The sequence below is a fragment of the Podarcis erhardii genome, assembly GCF_964252035.2.
Source record: "Podarcis erhardii genome assembly, chromosome: 4".
In the NCBI taxonomy this organism is placed as follows: Eukaryota; Metazoa; Chordata; class Lepidosauria; order Squamata; family Lacertidae; genus Podarcis; species Podarcis erhardii.
In genome coordinates, this window is record NC_138508.1 from 55643180 (window position 1) to 55660117 (window position 16938).

The 16938-nt window shown below is 39.4% G+C and overlaps 1 protein-coding gene across 1 annotated transcript in view; it reads left to right on the top strand.

Moving 5' to 3' along the window:
- Positions 1-16938, top strand: part of DYRK1A (dual specificity tyrosine phosphorylation regulated kinase 1A) — a 100226-nt gene that overhangs the window by 35022 nt on the left and 48266 nt on the right. The window contains exon 2 of the mRNA XM_081859880.1: positions 1896-1977. Within this exon, the coding sequence (XP_081716006.1) occupies positions 1968-1977 (10 nt within the window). The 5' untranslated portion in view covers positions 1896-1967. The remainder of the gene's footprint in view (positions 1-1895; positions 1978-16938) is intronic.

Genomic DNA, 16938 nt, shown 5'->3' on the forward strand with positions numbered 1-16938 from the left:
TCTCATGACTAGGGCTGGGTGATATATTGATGTATCATCCAAAACCTGTTTGAAATCCATATGGTGATATCAGTATCATAATTTTTGATGTGGCAAGATATTGCGAATCATGGTGTGTGTGTGTGTATGCACTATTCAAAAATCACAATGTGGGAAGCCAGCCAGAGCCTTTACATAACTCCATCCTTATTTCAGACACCGTGATATATTGGTATATAATGATATTTAGTTGGTGATATATCATGATGTTGAAAACCAGATATCGCCCAGCCCTACTCATGACAAAGGAATGTGCTTGGTCTACAGTCTGGTAAGCAGACATAGGAAGTAGACAAAGAAGCAGAGTGTGAAAAATAAGTTACATTGTACAGAGCAACATAAATGACCCTTCTGAAACTATGGATTAAGGTACGTAAGTTGATTCAGGAAATTATATAGATGTTGATAATAGAAAGAATCCTGCATAGAGCGACTATAACGTTGTTACCACTTGGAAATGGGTGAAGTATTTCAATATGACAGCAGCTTCATGTGAAAACCATAATTTCTGAAAGCCACTCTCACTATGTGTATTGCGCTTATTGTGGAGAGGAATGCATGTTGCTGGCATTGAAACTATATGATTTAGACACTTTTCTTGATGTGTGGATTTCAAATGCTCTGACCAGGATTTGGAACCATTGCACACAGAATTGTTTCCAGCTATATCAATGTGGTGGTCATTGGCCACACTGTACTAAGTCAGCTGACTGTAATAGAGAATGGCCATTCTGGTAGGATGGTTAGCCCAGACACAGTCTGGATGAACATTTCTAAAGTAGGGACCATGTTTCAGTTGTAGAGCACATTCTTTGCCTGCCAAAGACACCCGCTTCAATCCCTGGCATCTCATATTAAATAGGATCAGAGAGCAGGTGATGTTTAGTTTCCTAGGGCTACTCCAGTCTTGTCAGGGAGGCTTAAAACCTGCCCTTGTCCAATCTCCTCTCTCTTTTGAATTTTCTTTGAGGAGGAGTTTGTCATCCTGTTTTGCCTCCTACCCACTGTATACCTGCCATATATAACCCCTATATAGGGATGTAAGGGTGTGATTCCAGGCATTGTCAAAGACTTTTGTTAAAGATCCTGGACAACTATTACCAGTCAGAGTAGCCTTCACTAGTGCTAGGCCAAAACTTGTTCCCCAATTTCACATGGCCATTCACTCCTGGAGAATTTGGGAGCTATTTTTGCACCTTTCATAGGTGCAATGCAAATTTCTCATAACATTTTTAGAGATGCATACACAACTTATTTTACTGTACAATGTGGCCTAGGAAGTCTTTTTTTAAATGTTGTGTAAGTAAAACCACTTTGCCCATTCTGGCAGCATGAAACTCTCATTTTGGCCTTTCAGTTTGGCAACACTTCTTGGGGTGACAGCATGACGTTGTGTAGTCATGTGGATGTCCCAGGAAGTGCTGCTAAGCTCTTAAGGTTCTCTTACAGCTTTTTAAAATCATCATGCACACACTCAGCCATGCAGGGCTTCCAGTGTGGCAGCACTTCCTTAGTTTCCCACATGACTATGCAATGTAGCTGGCATAAGAGCTTCATTCTGCTTTTACTGTACACAATGCTTGAAGAAAAAACAGTAAAATGAGGTAAGCACAGCCCCCTCCTTTGAAAACAGGAATAAATTTCTTTGAACTTTGCTCCACTCTACCCTTTTTGAAAGCATGTTCTGTGTCCTCCCCTTCTCAAATTGTTAAAAGAAAGGCAATTGAAGGTTTTGAACAGCTCTAATCATTACTGGTCTAGATACTCTGACCTGGGATAAGGCAGATTCCTGTGTTCTTACCCTATTAGATTGTGTCTGAATCCACATAGGTAACTAATGTTTTTTGTGTTCACAGTGTTTGCTGCTGGCCTCTCCCCACGTCCCCACCCCCCACCCCACAGGATGGTATGATATTTGAAAGAAGACGATGCATACAGGTAATTCTTTAAGTTTCAAAGTACCTATAAGTTTCCTGATTTATATTAATCACTGTATACTTTGATTTTATTAAGTCAGACTTGTAAATAGGCACTATTTTGGTAACCTGTGGCAAGTAAGTCACCAAACAAAAGAGCTTGTCGGTTAACATCAGCTGGTTGTACACGAAGCATTATGAGGTGGTAGAATATTTTTATGTATTCAGTTAGCTTTATATTCCACCCACCATGGAAGCCATGACAGGAAACATGTTTCAGTAAACTAGCACATGAGGTTGAAAAGTTCTAGCTCAACCATTTGCTGTTCTGTTCCATTTACATAAAACATTTTTAATTAGGGGATTGATTGATTGATTGTCTGGACTGAAGTGGTATGTTCTGTTATATTGCATCTTTGTGCTACCATTTCATTCTGCTGCATGTTGTGGGCAGGGAAATCAGAAACTCTTGCTTGAGAGGCATCTAGATAAAAAAGTATTAAAATAGCAAGTTTGGCATCTTGTAAAAGAATGGAAAAATGGTTTCAAGTTATTCAGAGTTTAATCAGCTTGTGAACCACAATACTTTTATCCCCAGTAACATGGCTTATAGAATAATGTTGGCAAAGATTATTACTTTTCAGATAGTTTTGTATTGCATTTTTATACTGAAAGTAAAGGACATTCCCATCAACTGCAACCAGCATGGCCATTGGTCAGGGATGATGGCAGCTGTAGATCAACTGCATGTGGAAGGCAAAAGGTTACCTACTTCTACTGTTTATGTATAAACTATATATTGTACAAAAAATGGTTTCAACCATCACAGTCCCCCCCTAAGAGTTCTGAATATTATAAAGCTTTTTTTTCTTTGGCTAAAGTTCTATTTTATAAAACAATTCATAATGAGAAGACAAATGAAGTGTGTTTTTGGGGAATAGTACAGAACTGGAAAAGTTTGTGGTTCATTGATTATCTTGTGTTTTTGTATATGTAGTTTACAGTGGAGTCTTCTGTCTTTGCTGTCCTGAGATTTACCTTTAACCATCACCTGGAATATTGGATATATTTTTTTTAAATTAGCAAGATGGTTTTTCTCACATCTTTTCCACTTACCTCTTCTCCACCTTTTTCTTTTGCTTAAAAGTGTGTTAAAAAAGTGTTCACACTTCTTGAAACATCAGATGGACAAAAGTGAACTTGAACACACAAGGCAGTGATGGCCAGCAACTTGAATGGTTTTAAAAAAAGGATTACAGGCTAACAGTGGCCACCAACCCAGATGGATACCTTTTTTCCTCCAGTGTTGGGAGAATTTAGCACAGCAGCTTACCCCACCCCCTTCCCGCATGACACAGCTAATTTGCTATAGAAGGACTTTGGTTTACAATCAGATAAACTTTTTGAAAGATGGGTATCCTTTTTCATGTGCTGAATCCTAAAGTTCCAGAATAACGTGTCACATTGTATATTTTTAGCTCTTTCACAGAATGATTGTAAATATATTCTCTTTATAATGCTTTTTCTTTTGTATTTATCTAAAATAGAGTGGTATGTGCATATGTATACACAGACACACATTTTTTGAGGGGCGGCACAAAGCCTACTGGCATCATCACGGTGGAGCAATCAACAGTTTTTTTAAAAAAAGTATTTACTTTAATTTTTTTAAATGACAAATTCATTGAGCTGTTGGCCACAAAAAAGCTCTTGGGGGGCAGATGTGGCCTATCAGCCACCTGTTAGGCACACCTGGTCTAACCTCTTGTTGAAACTATATCTGATTCTTGGGGAGATCCTTCTTGCCTTTGGAGCTGTCGGCTAGAACTACTAGTCATAACAGAGGCTTGCTTGCTGGCTATTTTTCAAGGTGGAAGGAAAGACCTCACTAAAAAGGAAGACCAGCAATGAAGAATTTGAGTACCTTGCAAACAGGGTGAATGAATTTTAAAGTAATTTTAATTTTAAAAGGCTATCATTAAGAGAGAGAGAAATCATGTTTCCCGTTTTAAAATTGGTTTTCAAATAAATGGAATAAAGGCTCGAACTAGATTGATAATTGAAAATATTTTATCACTCAGTCCATCACCATTTCCCACATGATTTCAGAATTGTATCTAAGTGAGGGCAATCATGAAATTAATGGATTTCTGTTTCGCTTTTTCTGTATACTTGCAAGGGCACTAAGCAAGATCACTCATTTGAAGTCTAGTGCTGTAATCCTATGTGCATTTACTTGGAAACATGAACCATTTAACTCAGTAGTGCATATTTTCAAGTCAGTCATGGATGGAGTTAGGTGTAAGATTGGCCAGAACTTTCAAAGTGAACTTATTTTAAGAACCCAAGTAGAGGGCAGATAATAGAGAATTGCTCAGGTGAATTTGTTGGATAATCCTAATGAGATACAGGACAGAAAGTTTGGGATTTATTGACTGGGTCCAGTAGAAAGCCAGTATGATAACTATAAACACTACATATTTTATTCATATTTTACATATCTCTGCCTTCATATTTTGTGTGTGTATCCATATTTTACATTTATAAATACTCGTCCTCAAAAGCCAGATATTTCCTACCATTTTTCCTTTTACATAGAAAAATAGTCTTTGTTTAATGCTTTAATTAGCTGATCATACATTAATTAGTGCTTGCAGCCCTACTACTTCCACAGGAGACCTAATTTCCTTGTTCCATTTTTCCACTACATATTTTTGGGCTATAGGCTATAGGTCTGTTGCTGTGTTTATAATCCTCAGGTAGGTGAAGCATTTTGTGATTAAAAAAAAAAGGTATAGAGCTTGCTTTTGCTGTTTAAGATTTGGGACAGTCAGCTCCAAACACTGTGTCCTTGGAGAACTTAGTGTGTCCCAAGAAAGAAATTAATGAAAATAGAGGCTCCTATAAACCAAAACTACTCATCTAAAGATATGGCTGCATGTTCTGTGTTTGCTTCTTTTCTGTAAGGAGACTTGCCAAGACCAGAGGTTCATTTACCTAGTGGGTGGACTCTTAGAGAAAGGGTAATCATTACTCCTTTGGAGAGAGCAGGTTAGAGTGAAATATACTTCTGAATTTAATTCAAAAAAATAAGAATGCTTTGGCTGTTAGACACTTCAGAAATATTGTTTTATTCAGAATTTTATTTATTTCCAAGTGTTGTTGGTGAGAGAAACTCAGCAGCTGGCAATAGTGGCAGTAGTACTTTAAGTCAAGTATCAAAAGTAATGACTGTACTTGATTGTTTTGGCTTCATACATTTGCTGTCTTTAATGGAGAGGAAACTTCCTACTGTGAGGTGTTTGGGATTTGTGCTCATTGAGAGTTAAGAAAACTAACAGTTTATTAAGTGTAAGTCTTGACTAATGCACAATAAGACATTGGTTACCTAATAAACTTAATATATAAAATCCTAAATCTGAGCATTTATGACTTCAGTTATGACAGATTGTACTGACAGTAAGCTTTATCTTAATATAATTCATTTTGATGCTTTATATTAAGGCTTTACTTAAATATAATATGAAATTCAGAAGAATATGAATCTGTCAAAGCTGTAAATACCAGTGTCTCACATCCCATGGCAGGTCTTCAGATTTGTTTGCTTCTGTTTAAAACCTATGCATATTTAATTGAGGGAAAGAGGAAGATAGAGGGATTTATGCATGCATGCCAATGATCTCCTGATTGACAATTCTTGGTTGCACAAGTCCTTCATGCAGAAACAGCTTTACAGGTTATATTTAAATGAAACAAGCAACACAAGAAATTATTATTTTTCTCCCCAGTACATACTTTTTGTTTTATTTTGACTGTTTGAGAAACATATAGTTAGACAATTCCTGATCTAAATTATAAAATGTAAATTTATCTCTAGATTATGATTTAGGCTGTAAACCTGTACCTACTTAACCTTAGAGTAAGGCCTAATGGGTACACATATATAGGATTGCAGCCCTTAGCCACTTAACTTATTGACAGAACTATCATTTAGGCTTCGTTTTCAGGACTGAATTTTTCATTGGTTATTGTAAATCAGTGCACTCCCATGGAATATAGGGCCATGCTTGCAGCAATAAGAGAATAGGCTACTGTTAAAGCATCATGCTTTATCCTTTATTTGGTAAAAGCTCAAATTCAAAATACCTAGCTGAAACTGTAGAAGAAAAATACTGTCTCTTTCCACATGCTGATAATAAATATTGCAAATAATAATTGTAATATCTATACATATTAGATAATAAAACAAAGCCTTGTTGTGTGAGACAAGTCTCTAGCTAGCCAAGCTTCCTGTTTCTACAGAAGGCTAGTTGCAGACCTTTAGATATGGTTGAAATATTTTGGCATCTATATAATGCCAGCAAAAAATGCCTCTTCATCATTAAGAGTTAATAAATCCACTCAGCTCATGAATCTAGGTGGAGAATCCTTTACCCTCTGACAACACATTACAAGTCACCACACATCCATTGAATTGCACACTGTTCATCCGTGCTTATTTCCCAGCACCAACCAGTGAAATCAAACTGCTGATATATTGTTGTTATACAAATCTATGGTTCAACCACATTCAGAATACGGTGTATAGTTTTGGTCGTCTCATCTCAAAAATGGTTTTGTAGATAGAGGAGGAAAAGGTTGTAGAAAAGGACAACCAGAATGATCAAGGGGATGGGAAAAGATAACAGTATTTGGGACTTTTTAGTTTAGAGAAAAGAACCCGTGGATATCCAATGAAGCTGAATGTTGGAAGATTCACGACAGATAAAAGAAATCACTTCTTCATGTAGTGCATAGTTAAACTATGGCACTTGCTCCCACGGGAGTCAGTGATGGCCAGCAACCTAGATGGCTTTAAAAGAGGATTAGACAAATTCATGGAGAAGAGGGTTATTAATGGCTATTAGCTGTACTCTGCTTCCATAGTTGGAGACAGCAGTGCTTCTGAATACAGTTGTTGGAAACCACAGGAAGAGAGAGTGCTCTTGTGCTCGAATCCTATTTGCAGGTTTCCCACAGGCATCTGTTTGGCCACTGTGAAACCAGGATGTTGGAGGAGATGGGCCATTGGCCTGATCCAGCAGGGTCTTCTTATGTTCTTACAGGGATATCCCAAAGACCATAAATTTGGTTGCAAAGACCAACCAAAATGCAGGAACCACTGCACATCTTGGTATTTCGTGTAGCAAGCACGTACCGTATAGCTTGGACATTTCATATCTGAACTACTAACAATCTGATGCCTCTAATTAGCCAGCTCTATACAGTGGTACCTCGGGTTACATGCGTTTCAGGTTACAGACTCCACTAACCCAGAAATAGTGCTTCAGGTTAAGAACTTTGCTTCAGGATGAGAACAGAAATCGGGCTCTGGCGGCGCGGCAGCAGCAGGAGGCCCCATTAGCCAAAGTGTTGCTTCAGGTTAAGAACAGTTTCAGGTCAAGAACGGACCTCCAGAACAAATTAAGTACTTAACCCGAGGTAAAGACTCTCCTCCCTGAAAGAGAGGGGAGTGGTTGTGGGCGGGAGCCCGAGCACCGCCCAGCAGGGGGCATTTGCCCCCTGCCTCCAGCTCACCTGGCTGGTGCTCACGCCCCCCCGGTGGCCATCCAACCAGGTGCCACGGAGGGGGCGTGTCCAGCAGCCTTTTGCTGCAGCGCCAGCCTCTTCCTGGCCTCAGTCCTCGTCGTCCCGTTGCGACTGTATTCCATAAAGGCTAGCCTAGTAGAAGTAAGGATTTTAAAAACAGTGCTTGCTTTTTAGGGTTGCTTACCATCCCATTCACTTATTTTGTTCAGAAAACTAGTTAAACCTATATTGTTTTTTAGGGTTTGGATGGATAAATATTTCTCCTTATTGTCTAATTGTATTTACTTTCTACTGTGTTTAACAAGTTATAATAATTATGATAAAAAACTGTGGGTTGAAAGCTATGTTAACTGAATTGTGTAATAGATTGTTTTTTATACTTCAAGCTTTTTTGTTTCATTTTTTTTCCTTGTAAAACATTTGAGGGCCATGTATATATAAAAGCAGTCTCAAAATGTAATAAATAAAACAGCTCTAGGTGCCCAAGGTGGATTATGAGCTTCAAAATATTTTTATTTAAATACTGAAAGTAAATGTCGAGGTCCTATGTATAAGTATGCTTTACTGAAAGTGAAAAAGCTATTGGAAAACAAGTAATAAAAACTATGCTAGCTCTTGTGGAAGGTGTAGGTGGGACTGAGGTGATACTTGTTTCCATTAGGGTACTTCCAGGAGTGAAGTTTTCCTTTCTGAGATGCATGTGGCTAACAAAGAAATCAAAGTATATGAGTATTTAAAAATTGCCTTTCATTCAATGTGTGTGACAATATTTTGATTATAGCTGGAGATGACAAACTGGAATGATAGATGTCTGGAATGTTGAGATTGGAAATTTCTGAGCAGCTGTGTGACTTTTTAAAGTTATTTCTATTTTAAAACTCAGACAGCATAATAATAGTTCGTTATTTTGAAATTGTTGCCAACATGAGAAAGAGAAGCTATAGCAGCCATTATTTCTGACAGTATATTAAAATGTGCTGGGCATTCTACAGTACCAAGACATGTTTTACTTGCTAAAATGCCTTTCATTGAAGTGCTTGTTCCATGAAAACCAACCAAGCTACTTCACTTGCCCACATTCAGATGTAATACCAAACCATGCTTTGTTAGCTCAATAGTCTCCAACCGTTTCAGATCCAGGGCCCAATTTTTATCCAAACAACCAGTTGGGTACCAATTTCTTAATTTTTCACTATATATTTGCAGTGATGGTAGTGCTGCTTGGTATTGAAACAGGCTGGGACCTGAAAAAGAGTTCTGATCCAAAAGTTGAAGACCTAATGGTTTAGCTCAACACTGGATTGTTTAGACATCTGAACCCAACCAGGCTAACTAACTACTGATTCCAAGTCTGCTAGTGTTTCTGTAGGCACATATGCATGCACATGTGCTCACAGAAAAGCTAGTATGTAGTGGGAGGGAGCCAGTAGGGTTGGGCTTTAGGGCCCTACCAAGTGATTGAAGGCAGGCACAATGTCTTAGGAAGCAGGTGACTCCCAGGATGCACCATGTCACTTCAGTCTGTCATGTTCTTGCTTTGACATAGGCAGGTCTGTCTTTCCTGCATGATTTGCTGTTTTCTCTCAAGCTTTTCCTCTATTAAGGCTTGTTTTTCCATCCGCCCCCCTCTAATCTGTCTGTGTATGTGAATGGGGTCTGGTATGGCCTCCTTCCGCACCTCCCATGTGGGTGTATGGTTGGTCTTGTCTCTCCTTTGTTACTCTAGCTGTCATTTGGGTTGTTCTCCCACTCTTTCTTTTCTCTTTCTACTTCCTACAACTGCCCAAACAAGCAGGCCATCGTCTCTTGCCAGTTGGTAAGGCTATGTGGATCCAGGGTGTGGTCAATGTGTCTTTACAGAATTGAGGGATCCCAACTGCCTTGAAAGATATGTTCAGCTTTACATGCTTGGCATTTTAATTTAAAAATAAATAAATAAATAAGGACTGAAAGGGGACAGGCATCCAGGAAAAAAGTCTTTGGCAATCCCAATGTGTTTTGACTTTATGCGATTTTGACTTTAGGTGCAATCCCTGGAACGTAACCCCTGCATAAGTTGCAGACTTACTGTACCACTTCTGCGGGGTAAGGTGGTAAAGAGGGTTGTAGTGCAACAACTGCAAATACTCTTGGGTGAAACAGATTATTTTGACCCATTCCAGTTTGAATTCAGGCCTACATATGGAACTGAATTTTCCTTGGTCACTCTGACCTTTATTGGGAGAAGGATGACAGAAGTGTGACTATTATTCTTACTTTATCTCTTGATGGCTTTTGATACCCTTGACCATGACATCCTCCTGAGCTGACTTAGTTTTCCAACCACCCTAAGATAATAATCTCACTATTTCCAGGAACTGTTTTGGTAATGCAATTGAGTGATTGTATTTTGGTCCCCTGGCTGTTGTGCTGAGGAATGCTGCAGGATAGCATTTTGTTTCCAGTGCTATTTAACATCTGTATGACAGCCATGGGAGTGGTCTTTAGCAGTTTTGGGTCATAGTGTCATTAGCATATTTCTTTGTAATATCTGAATTAGTAGAGCCCATGCACATGCTGGCCAACCAGTGCCTGGATTTGGTAGTGGACTGGATGAGGGCCTACAACCAGAGTCTGAATCTGGGCAAGATGGCAGCCCTTGTGAATGGGTGGTTCACAAGTCTGGATATTTGGTGAATTGCCTGTTTTGAATGGGGTTGTACTCTTCCTGAAAGAGTAGGTTAATAATCTGGGGGTGCTCTTGAATCCATCTGTTGTTAGAGGCCCAGGTGACCTCTGTGGCTATGAGTGAATTTTACCAACTTTGGTTGGTAAGAGAGTTATCTATGGCTGTTTCAAGACCTGGAGAGCCTGTCCACTGTATTCTATGCTCTGATTGGTTTATTGCAATGCACTCTTATGTGGGGCTGCTGTTGAGGTTGGCCCAGAAGCTGCACATAGTGTGAAATGTGATGTCTTGACTACACTGGGTCAGGTTATCTTTGACATATTATGATGCTGTTGAAAGGATTGCACTGGCTGCCAGTTAGCTACCAAGCTAATTTCAAGGTGCTAGTACTTGGGTAAAAGCCCAGTACAGCTTGGGACAAGGATAACCAGAAGATCATCTCACCCCTTACATACCCAATTGTTCACTGCATTCTGCATGAGAGGATACCATTTTATAGGAATTGGGACTTAAGTGGCACTTGCCCTTTGGAATTGCCTCATGAAGAGTTGGACACGACTAAACAACAACAACGCATATTAGACAGGTACCATTTCTGTTGCCTTCTTGGTGCCTATGAAATAACTTCCACACTCAGTAAGTCTTTTATGTGGATATCTTTATCCTAGTCTGCATCTGTATTAGATCTTTTTAAATTGCTTTTATGTATAGAATTGTATTTAATTGTTTTACAGTGGTACCTCAGGTTACATACACTTCAGGTTACATACGCTTCAGGTTAAAGGTTCCGCTAACCCAGAAATAGTGCTTCAGGTTAAGAACTTTGCTTCAGGATGAGAACAGAAATCGGATTCCGGCGGCGCGGCAGCAGGAGGAGGCCCCATTAGCTAAAGTGGTGCTTCAGGTTAAGAACAGTTTCAGGTTAAGTACGGACCTCCGGAACGAATTAAGTACTTAACCTGAGGTACCACTGTATATATGGATTTGTTTGTTTTTACAATTTTTTTGTTCTATGGTTGTAAGTGTTTTATAATTGTGTCTTTCATTTTTATAACCTATCCTGGGACCTTATGGTAAAGGACAGTCAAGAAGTATAATAAATAGAGAAACATACAGACTAGAAAGAGCTAATAATGCATCATACATTTGTTCCATACATCTGCTACCTGGCTCATATACCTAGTTACTATTATAGAGCTAGAGAGGGGAGACTACAGTGGTACCTTGTGTTAAGAACTTAATTCATTCTGGAGGTCCGTTCTTAACCTGAAACTGTTCTTAACCTGAGGTACCACTTTGCTAATGGGGCCTCCCGCTGCCGCCATGCCACTGCAGTGTGATTTCTGTTCTCATCCTGAAGAAAGGTTCTTAACCCGAGGTACTGTTTCTGGGTTAGCTGAGTCTGTAACCTGAAGCATCTGTAACCCAAGGTACTACTGTAGAGGCAGAGGGTCATCCAATGGGGCAGAGAAAAGAACCCGGAAGGGAATCCAGCAGGTTCTTCTTACGTTCTTAGGAAATGCAGTTGCACAGTTTTTTGTAAAAGTGTCCACCAGCCATACTCTATTCCTGTTATACTCTGTCTTTGTTAACAATCCACCCACCCACATTCATATCTTAAGGACCCAAGTTATTCCTAACACCCTTTTTTTTGCAACTTATGAGTGAAATTTACTACAGAACTGAAAAGTAACAGGGTCCTTATTGCAAGAATGACCTCAGTGAGAAATACATTTATTTTCTGGGCAAGGGGTTTTGGAGAAAAGGATTCACAAAGGGAGCTATCAAGCCTTTGTGAGGAGTATTTAGTAGTGGGAGAAACCCTTAGGATGGCATGTTGCTTAGGGGCATGCCAATAGTGGTTGATAATCTCTTGGAAGGAGAGTGTTGTGTTTCCCACCCCATTTCTGTGGCTAGTTAATGGTTCCAAATGAAAAAGCAACATCAGGGCAAGAAGTTGTCACCAGGGGAAGACAAAATATAGGGAGCCAGTTATAAAAGGCTCTCCTGAATTTGAATTGAGAAAGTGAAAGTGATGAAAAGAGCAGCTGGTATGAGATAGAAAAAGAAAGGAAACGTGTGAGTATATCAGGGCCCAAAGTTTCTAATTCAAGATCTCACTACAAAATCCTACACTAATCGGTCTAACACTGTGAGAAAAGAAGGGTGAAAGATAGGGAATGACAGCCAAGCACCTTCTGCCAACTCAGCACAGGATAGTCATTACCGTATTGGCCTGAATATAAGCTGCACCCGCAAATAAGTCACACTTTTAAAATTAATTGGGGGGGGGGGGAAGAGACAATACTTGAATATAAGTTGCTCCCTTAAAATTCCGCACGCGCTCATACCCGTAAATGGCAAATGCAGAAGAAAATCCTACGGGTACTAGAGAGGACCTGCAAGTGAAAGTGATGAATGACATTAGAATTAATTGCACAACAGTCTCAAGCTCGCAAATCGGCAATAAAGCATTTTTTGTTCCATTTTACCGTATGTCTGTTTCAGCAGAGATATTGTAAAAGCCAATTTGTGTAAGGTTGCACATTTAAGCCACACTTTAACATGGTCGGAATTTGGAAAAAAAGTGCAGCTTATATTCAGGCCAATGCGGTATTTAATACTGAAAGCAGTTGGCAATTAGAGATTAAACAGACACGTACAGTGGTACCTTGGGTTAAGAACTTAATTCGTTCTGGAGGTCCATGCTTAACCTGAAACTGTTCTTAACCTGAGGTACCACTTTAGCTAATGGGGCCTCCTGCTGCCACTGCACCACCGCCACACGATTTCTGTTCTCATCCTGAAGCAAGGTTCTTAACCCAAGGTACTATTTCTGGGTTAGCGGAGTCTGTAACCTGAACCGTCTGTAACCTGAAGCATCTGTAATCTGAGGTACCACTGTATTTTAAAAATTGACAGGCAAATCTATTGATCACTAAGTTATTGGTGTCTCTTCTAAAACTCCACTCTGTTTTGAAAATAACTTCTGTGTCTTCATTAAAGAGGGTATCATTACTATAGATATTTTAAATAAGCGATTTGTAGTTCAGTGCATATATTATCAATGTTTTGGCTCCAGATAAGGACATTTGCTAATGTTTGACAGGCACATTGACTAGTAACTGGGGTTTGAAATCCCCCCCCCATTTTTTCATCAAGTATATAGGTTTCTTCATTCTCTTAAGATGTCCTGATATTTGTTCTGTAATCTCAGAGTGCTGCATCTTGTTTGCTATGAGAACAGCATCCTGTTCTCACAGTACCCAGCCAAATGCCCATGGGAAGACTGCAAACTGGACAGGAGCACAACAGCACTCTGCCCACCTACAGTTCCCGGCAACTGGTATTCAGAGGCATATGGCTCTGACAGTGGAGGCAGAAAATATTTTTTGTGGCTAGTAGCCGTTGATAGCCTTGGCCTCCATGAATTTGTCCAGTCCTCTTTTAAAGTCATCCAAGTTTTGGCCATCATTGCTTCCTGTGGAAGCGATTTCCATAGTTTAACTATGTGTTGCGTGAAGAAGTACTTTCTTTTATCTGTTCTGAATACTGTAGCCGAGATAGAGGCAATACTTAATGAGCGATGAATGAGATCAAATGTATCTATACATACGTAGACTTTATTTTGTTTGTAGATGAGAACTGCAAAAGAGGCTTTATGGAAAAGGTGCATTTTAGGAGGGACTTGAAGGAAGAGGGAGGTGGTAGTATGTAGTTCTGGGAGGGAATTCAAATCATTTAAAGTTTAAGCAGGCAGCAAGAGAGAACAAGCAAAGCTTTATAGAAGAGCTAGAGACCTTTGGATGGTTGACAGTCTGGAAGAGTGAAGGTTTTGAGCAGATTTGTATCAAAAACCAAAAGCAGAAAGATAGAACTGGACAAGTAGATCGAGTTCTTAAATGATCAGGACAAGGAGTTTGCATTGGATGTGGAAGACAGAGAGCCACTAAAACAATCTGAGGCTGCATAAGCTTTGAGAAGACGGGTGTGACAATGGAAGCTCAGAAAGGAAAATGTAAGTGGTAACAAGAATAGAGCATGAATCGGAGCATAAATGGTATTATAAGACAATGCTCTATAGGGAGAAGCAGCAGGATTTGGTGACAGATTGAATATAGAAAGCAAAGCAGTGGGGAAAATTGATGATAAAAGCCAAGGCTATTTGCCTGCCAATGCTGTGATATCAATGGATACTGAGCAGAAGGCATGGGATGCATTTGGGAAAGCCAGTTTATGTGGGTCTTATTTGGACTTTGTTCATTGGACTATCTTTGGCCCCTGTTGTGGCTGAGTCATGCCAGATGCCCGTCACATCAAACTTCTCATAGCTTAATGATACCTAGGAATTTGAAATTTCTTTCCCACTATGTGCTGTTAATTGTTCCTGATTATTTCCTTGTAGCTTGTCAATTTCCTTTCACATCTTTTTGTCTGTTGCAACTGATGCCATTGGTGCACAATTGAGGAGGGTGCTACATCAGTATGTTATGAAGTTGTTGCATGGTGCCACAATATTGTACGGAGTATGTGACGTGTGAAAATACTGAAGTCTGTGTGTACTGTGCACTAAATCTCTGGCTCTCTTTAAGTTGATTTTAACTACTTAGGAATTGTGAGAAGGCATTGCTGTCATAAAAAAGTAATGATTACTAAGAAATGTCTAAATACTTTCCATTGATTTGATCTACAGTCTTTTTTCTGGATCAGGCTTATTTTGTAGTATAACATCTGCTTAGCCACTTCGGTCAAGACAATGGCAATATGAGTAAATAAATTACTTATTCATAAAATTTTAAACTTGACTTACAGGTACACTGCCCTCACAAGGCAGTTTGTGAGAGTTTAAATCCCATCATAGAATGAAATATTCCATCAACCTAATAATTTGTAAGTAACAACAATACAAATTTAAAAGCACATCACATTATAATTAACAAAACACAAACTGGAACAAAATATCATTTGAAGTTCTCTTGAAGACCAACAATGACATACATATTTCCCTAGGAAGGAAGTTCCTATGTAGCAGGATCACCCCTGAAAAGGTCTTGTGTCCCCATTGTTTACCAATCTGGTAACACGGATGAATAAAGAATGTAAAAAATATTACTCAAGTGTTCTCCTAAAACATAATGTTGTAGTGTATTGGAGCTTTACCTGGGTAGAAGGTGTGATTAAATGTGGGGTGGCAAAAGAAGGGGTTTACCAAAATATGTCACAGCTGTACCTGGTTCTGAGTGATGCATTCCAGATTTGAGAGACAGTACTAGGCCTCTGTTTTATTTATATATAAATACTTTAAGGCTACTTTTTAGGTAATACTCATCCAAAGTGGCTTATAAACATAAAACAGTAAGAGAAGAGGCAAACAATAATACATTAGCTTAAAAACAGTGACTCAGTAAAGCTCCTCATGAAAATATTAAGAGCCATAAAAAAACAACTCAAACCAAGCCAATCCACAGCCTGTAAGACATCACACACGGGAGACCAATAGAAAAAGAAAGGTCTTCAGTGCTTTCCAGAAACTCAGCAATGTCAAAACTGGCATCAGTCTGATGGAAAGGAATTCCAAATTTGTAGGGCCACTATAGAGGACCTCTTCCTTGTGGTCACCTACTTTGCCAACATAGGGTTAAACACCCCAAGAGAGGCTCTGAATCAGATCTTAAATTGTGGGCAGGAAGGTGCAGACTGTCCAATATAATGCTTTGGCTTGGAAATGTTGTGCAGCCGATATATAAAAAATGTTACAGATGCTGATTGTCCAGCCACATACTAGACTAGCTGAAATTTCTTTAAAGGCAACCCCATGTAGAGCTCATTGCAATAGTCTGTTCTTAGACACAGAGCATAGATCACTGAGTCAAGATCAACCCTCTCCAGATAGGGTCCCAATTGGCATAATATCCCAAACTGGTAAAATACAATACAATACAATACAATACAATACAATACAATACAATACAATACAATACAATACAATACAATACAATACAATACAATACAATACCATACCTTGCTACTGATGTCTTCACTGGATCCAGAGCCATTCCTAACTGCATATTTAAGACTTTTGGGGGAAGTACCAGCCCAGCTTGTAAACTGCCTTCTGGAGCTGAGGCTATGCACAGCACCTCTGTATTGCTCAGATTCTGCTTCAACTAGTTTGTTCACATCCACTCTAAAACTGACTTCAGGCACTAGTTCAGGATTTCAACAGCCTCCCTGGAACCTGAAAAGGAAGAGGAAGGTAAAGCTGAGTCTTAACATACTGATGAGCTTCAGCTTACTTACCCCAGTGGTTTCATGTAGATGTTGAGAAGCATGAAGGACAAATTAGAGACCTGAGAGACTCTGCAAGCCATAGGCTCTGAGGCAGAGCGTCACCTTCCAAGTTTTATCATCCTGAAAGGAATGGAACAGTTGTATAACAATGTCTCCTAAGCCTGATTCCAACAGGTGACCCAGAAGATTACCATGGTTGATCAGAAGCCATAAATGCCTTCTGTAGTTGTTAAGTGAATTCAAGGTAGCATAGATTCATGAGACCTATTCCCATTGCCCATCACTGCTCATGCACTGGAGCGTTCAAGGCCTCTGAAGTTTCAGTTTGTATATAGTCAGTGCACACTGCTGCCTAGAAGCCTCTTCAAGGCCTAGTGAAGCCCAGCTAATCAAAGAGCCTAGGGACATTGGTATGCCATTCAGTTCCAGTGGAAT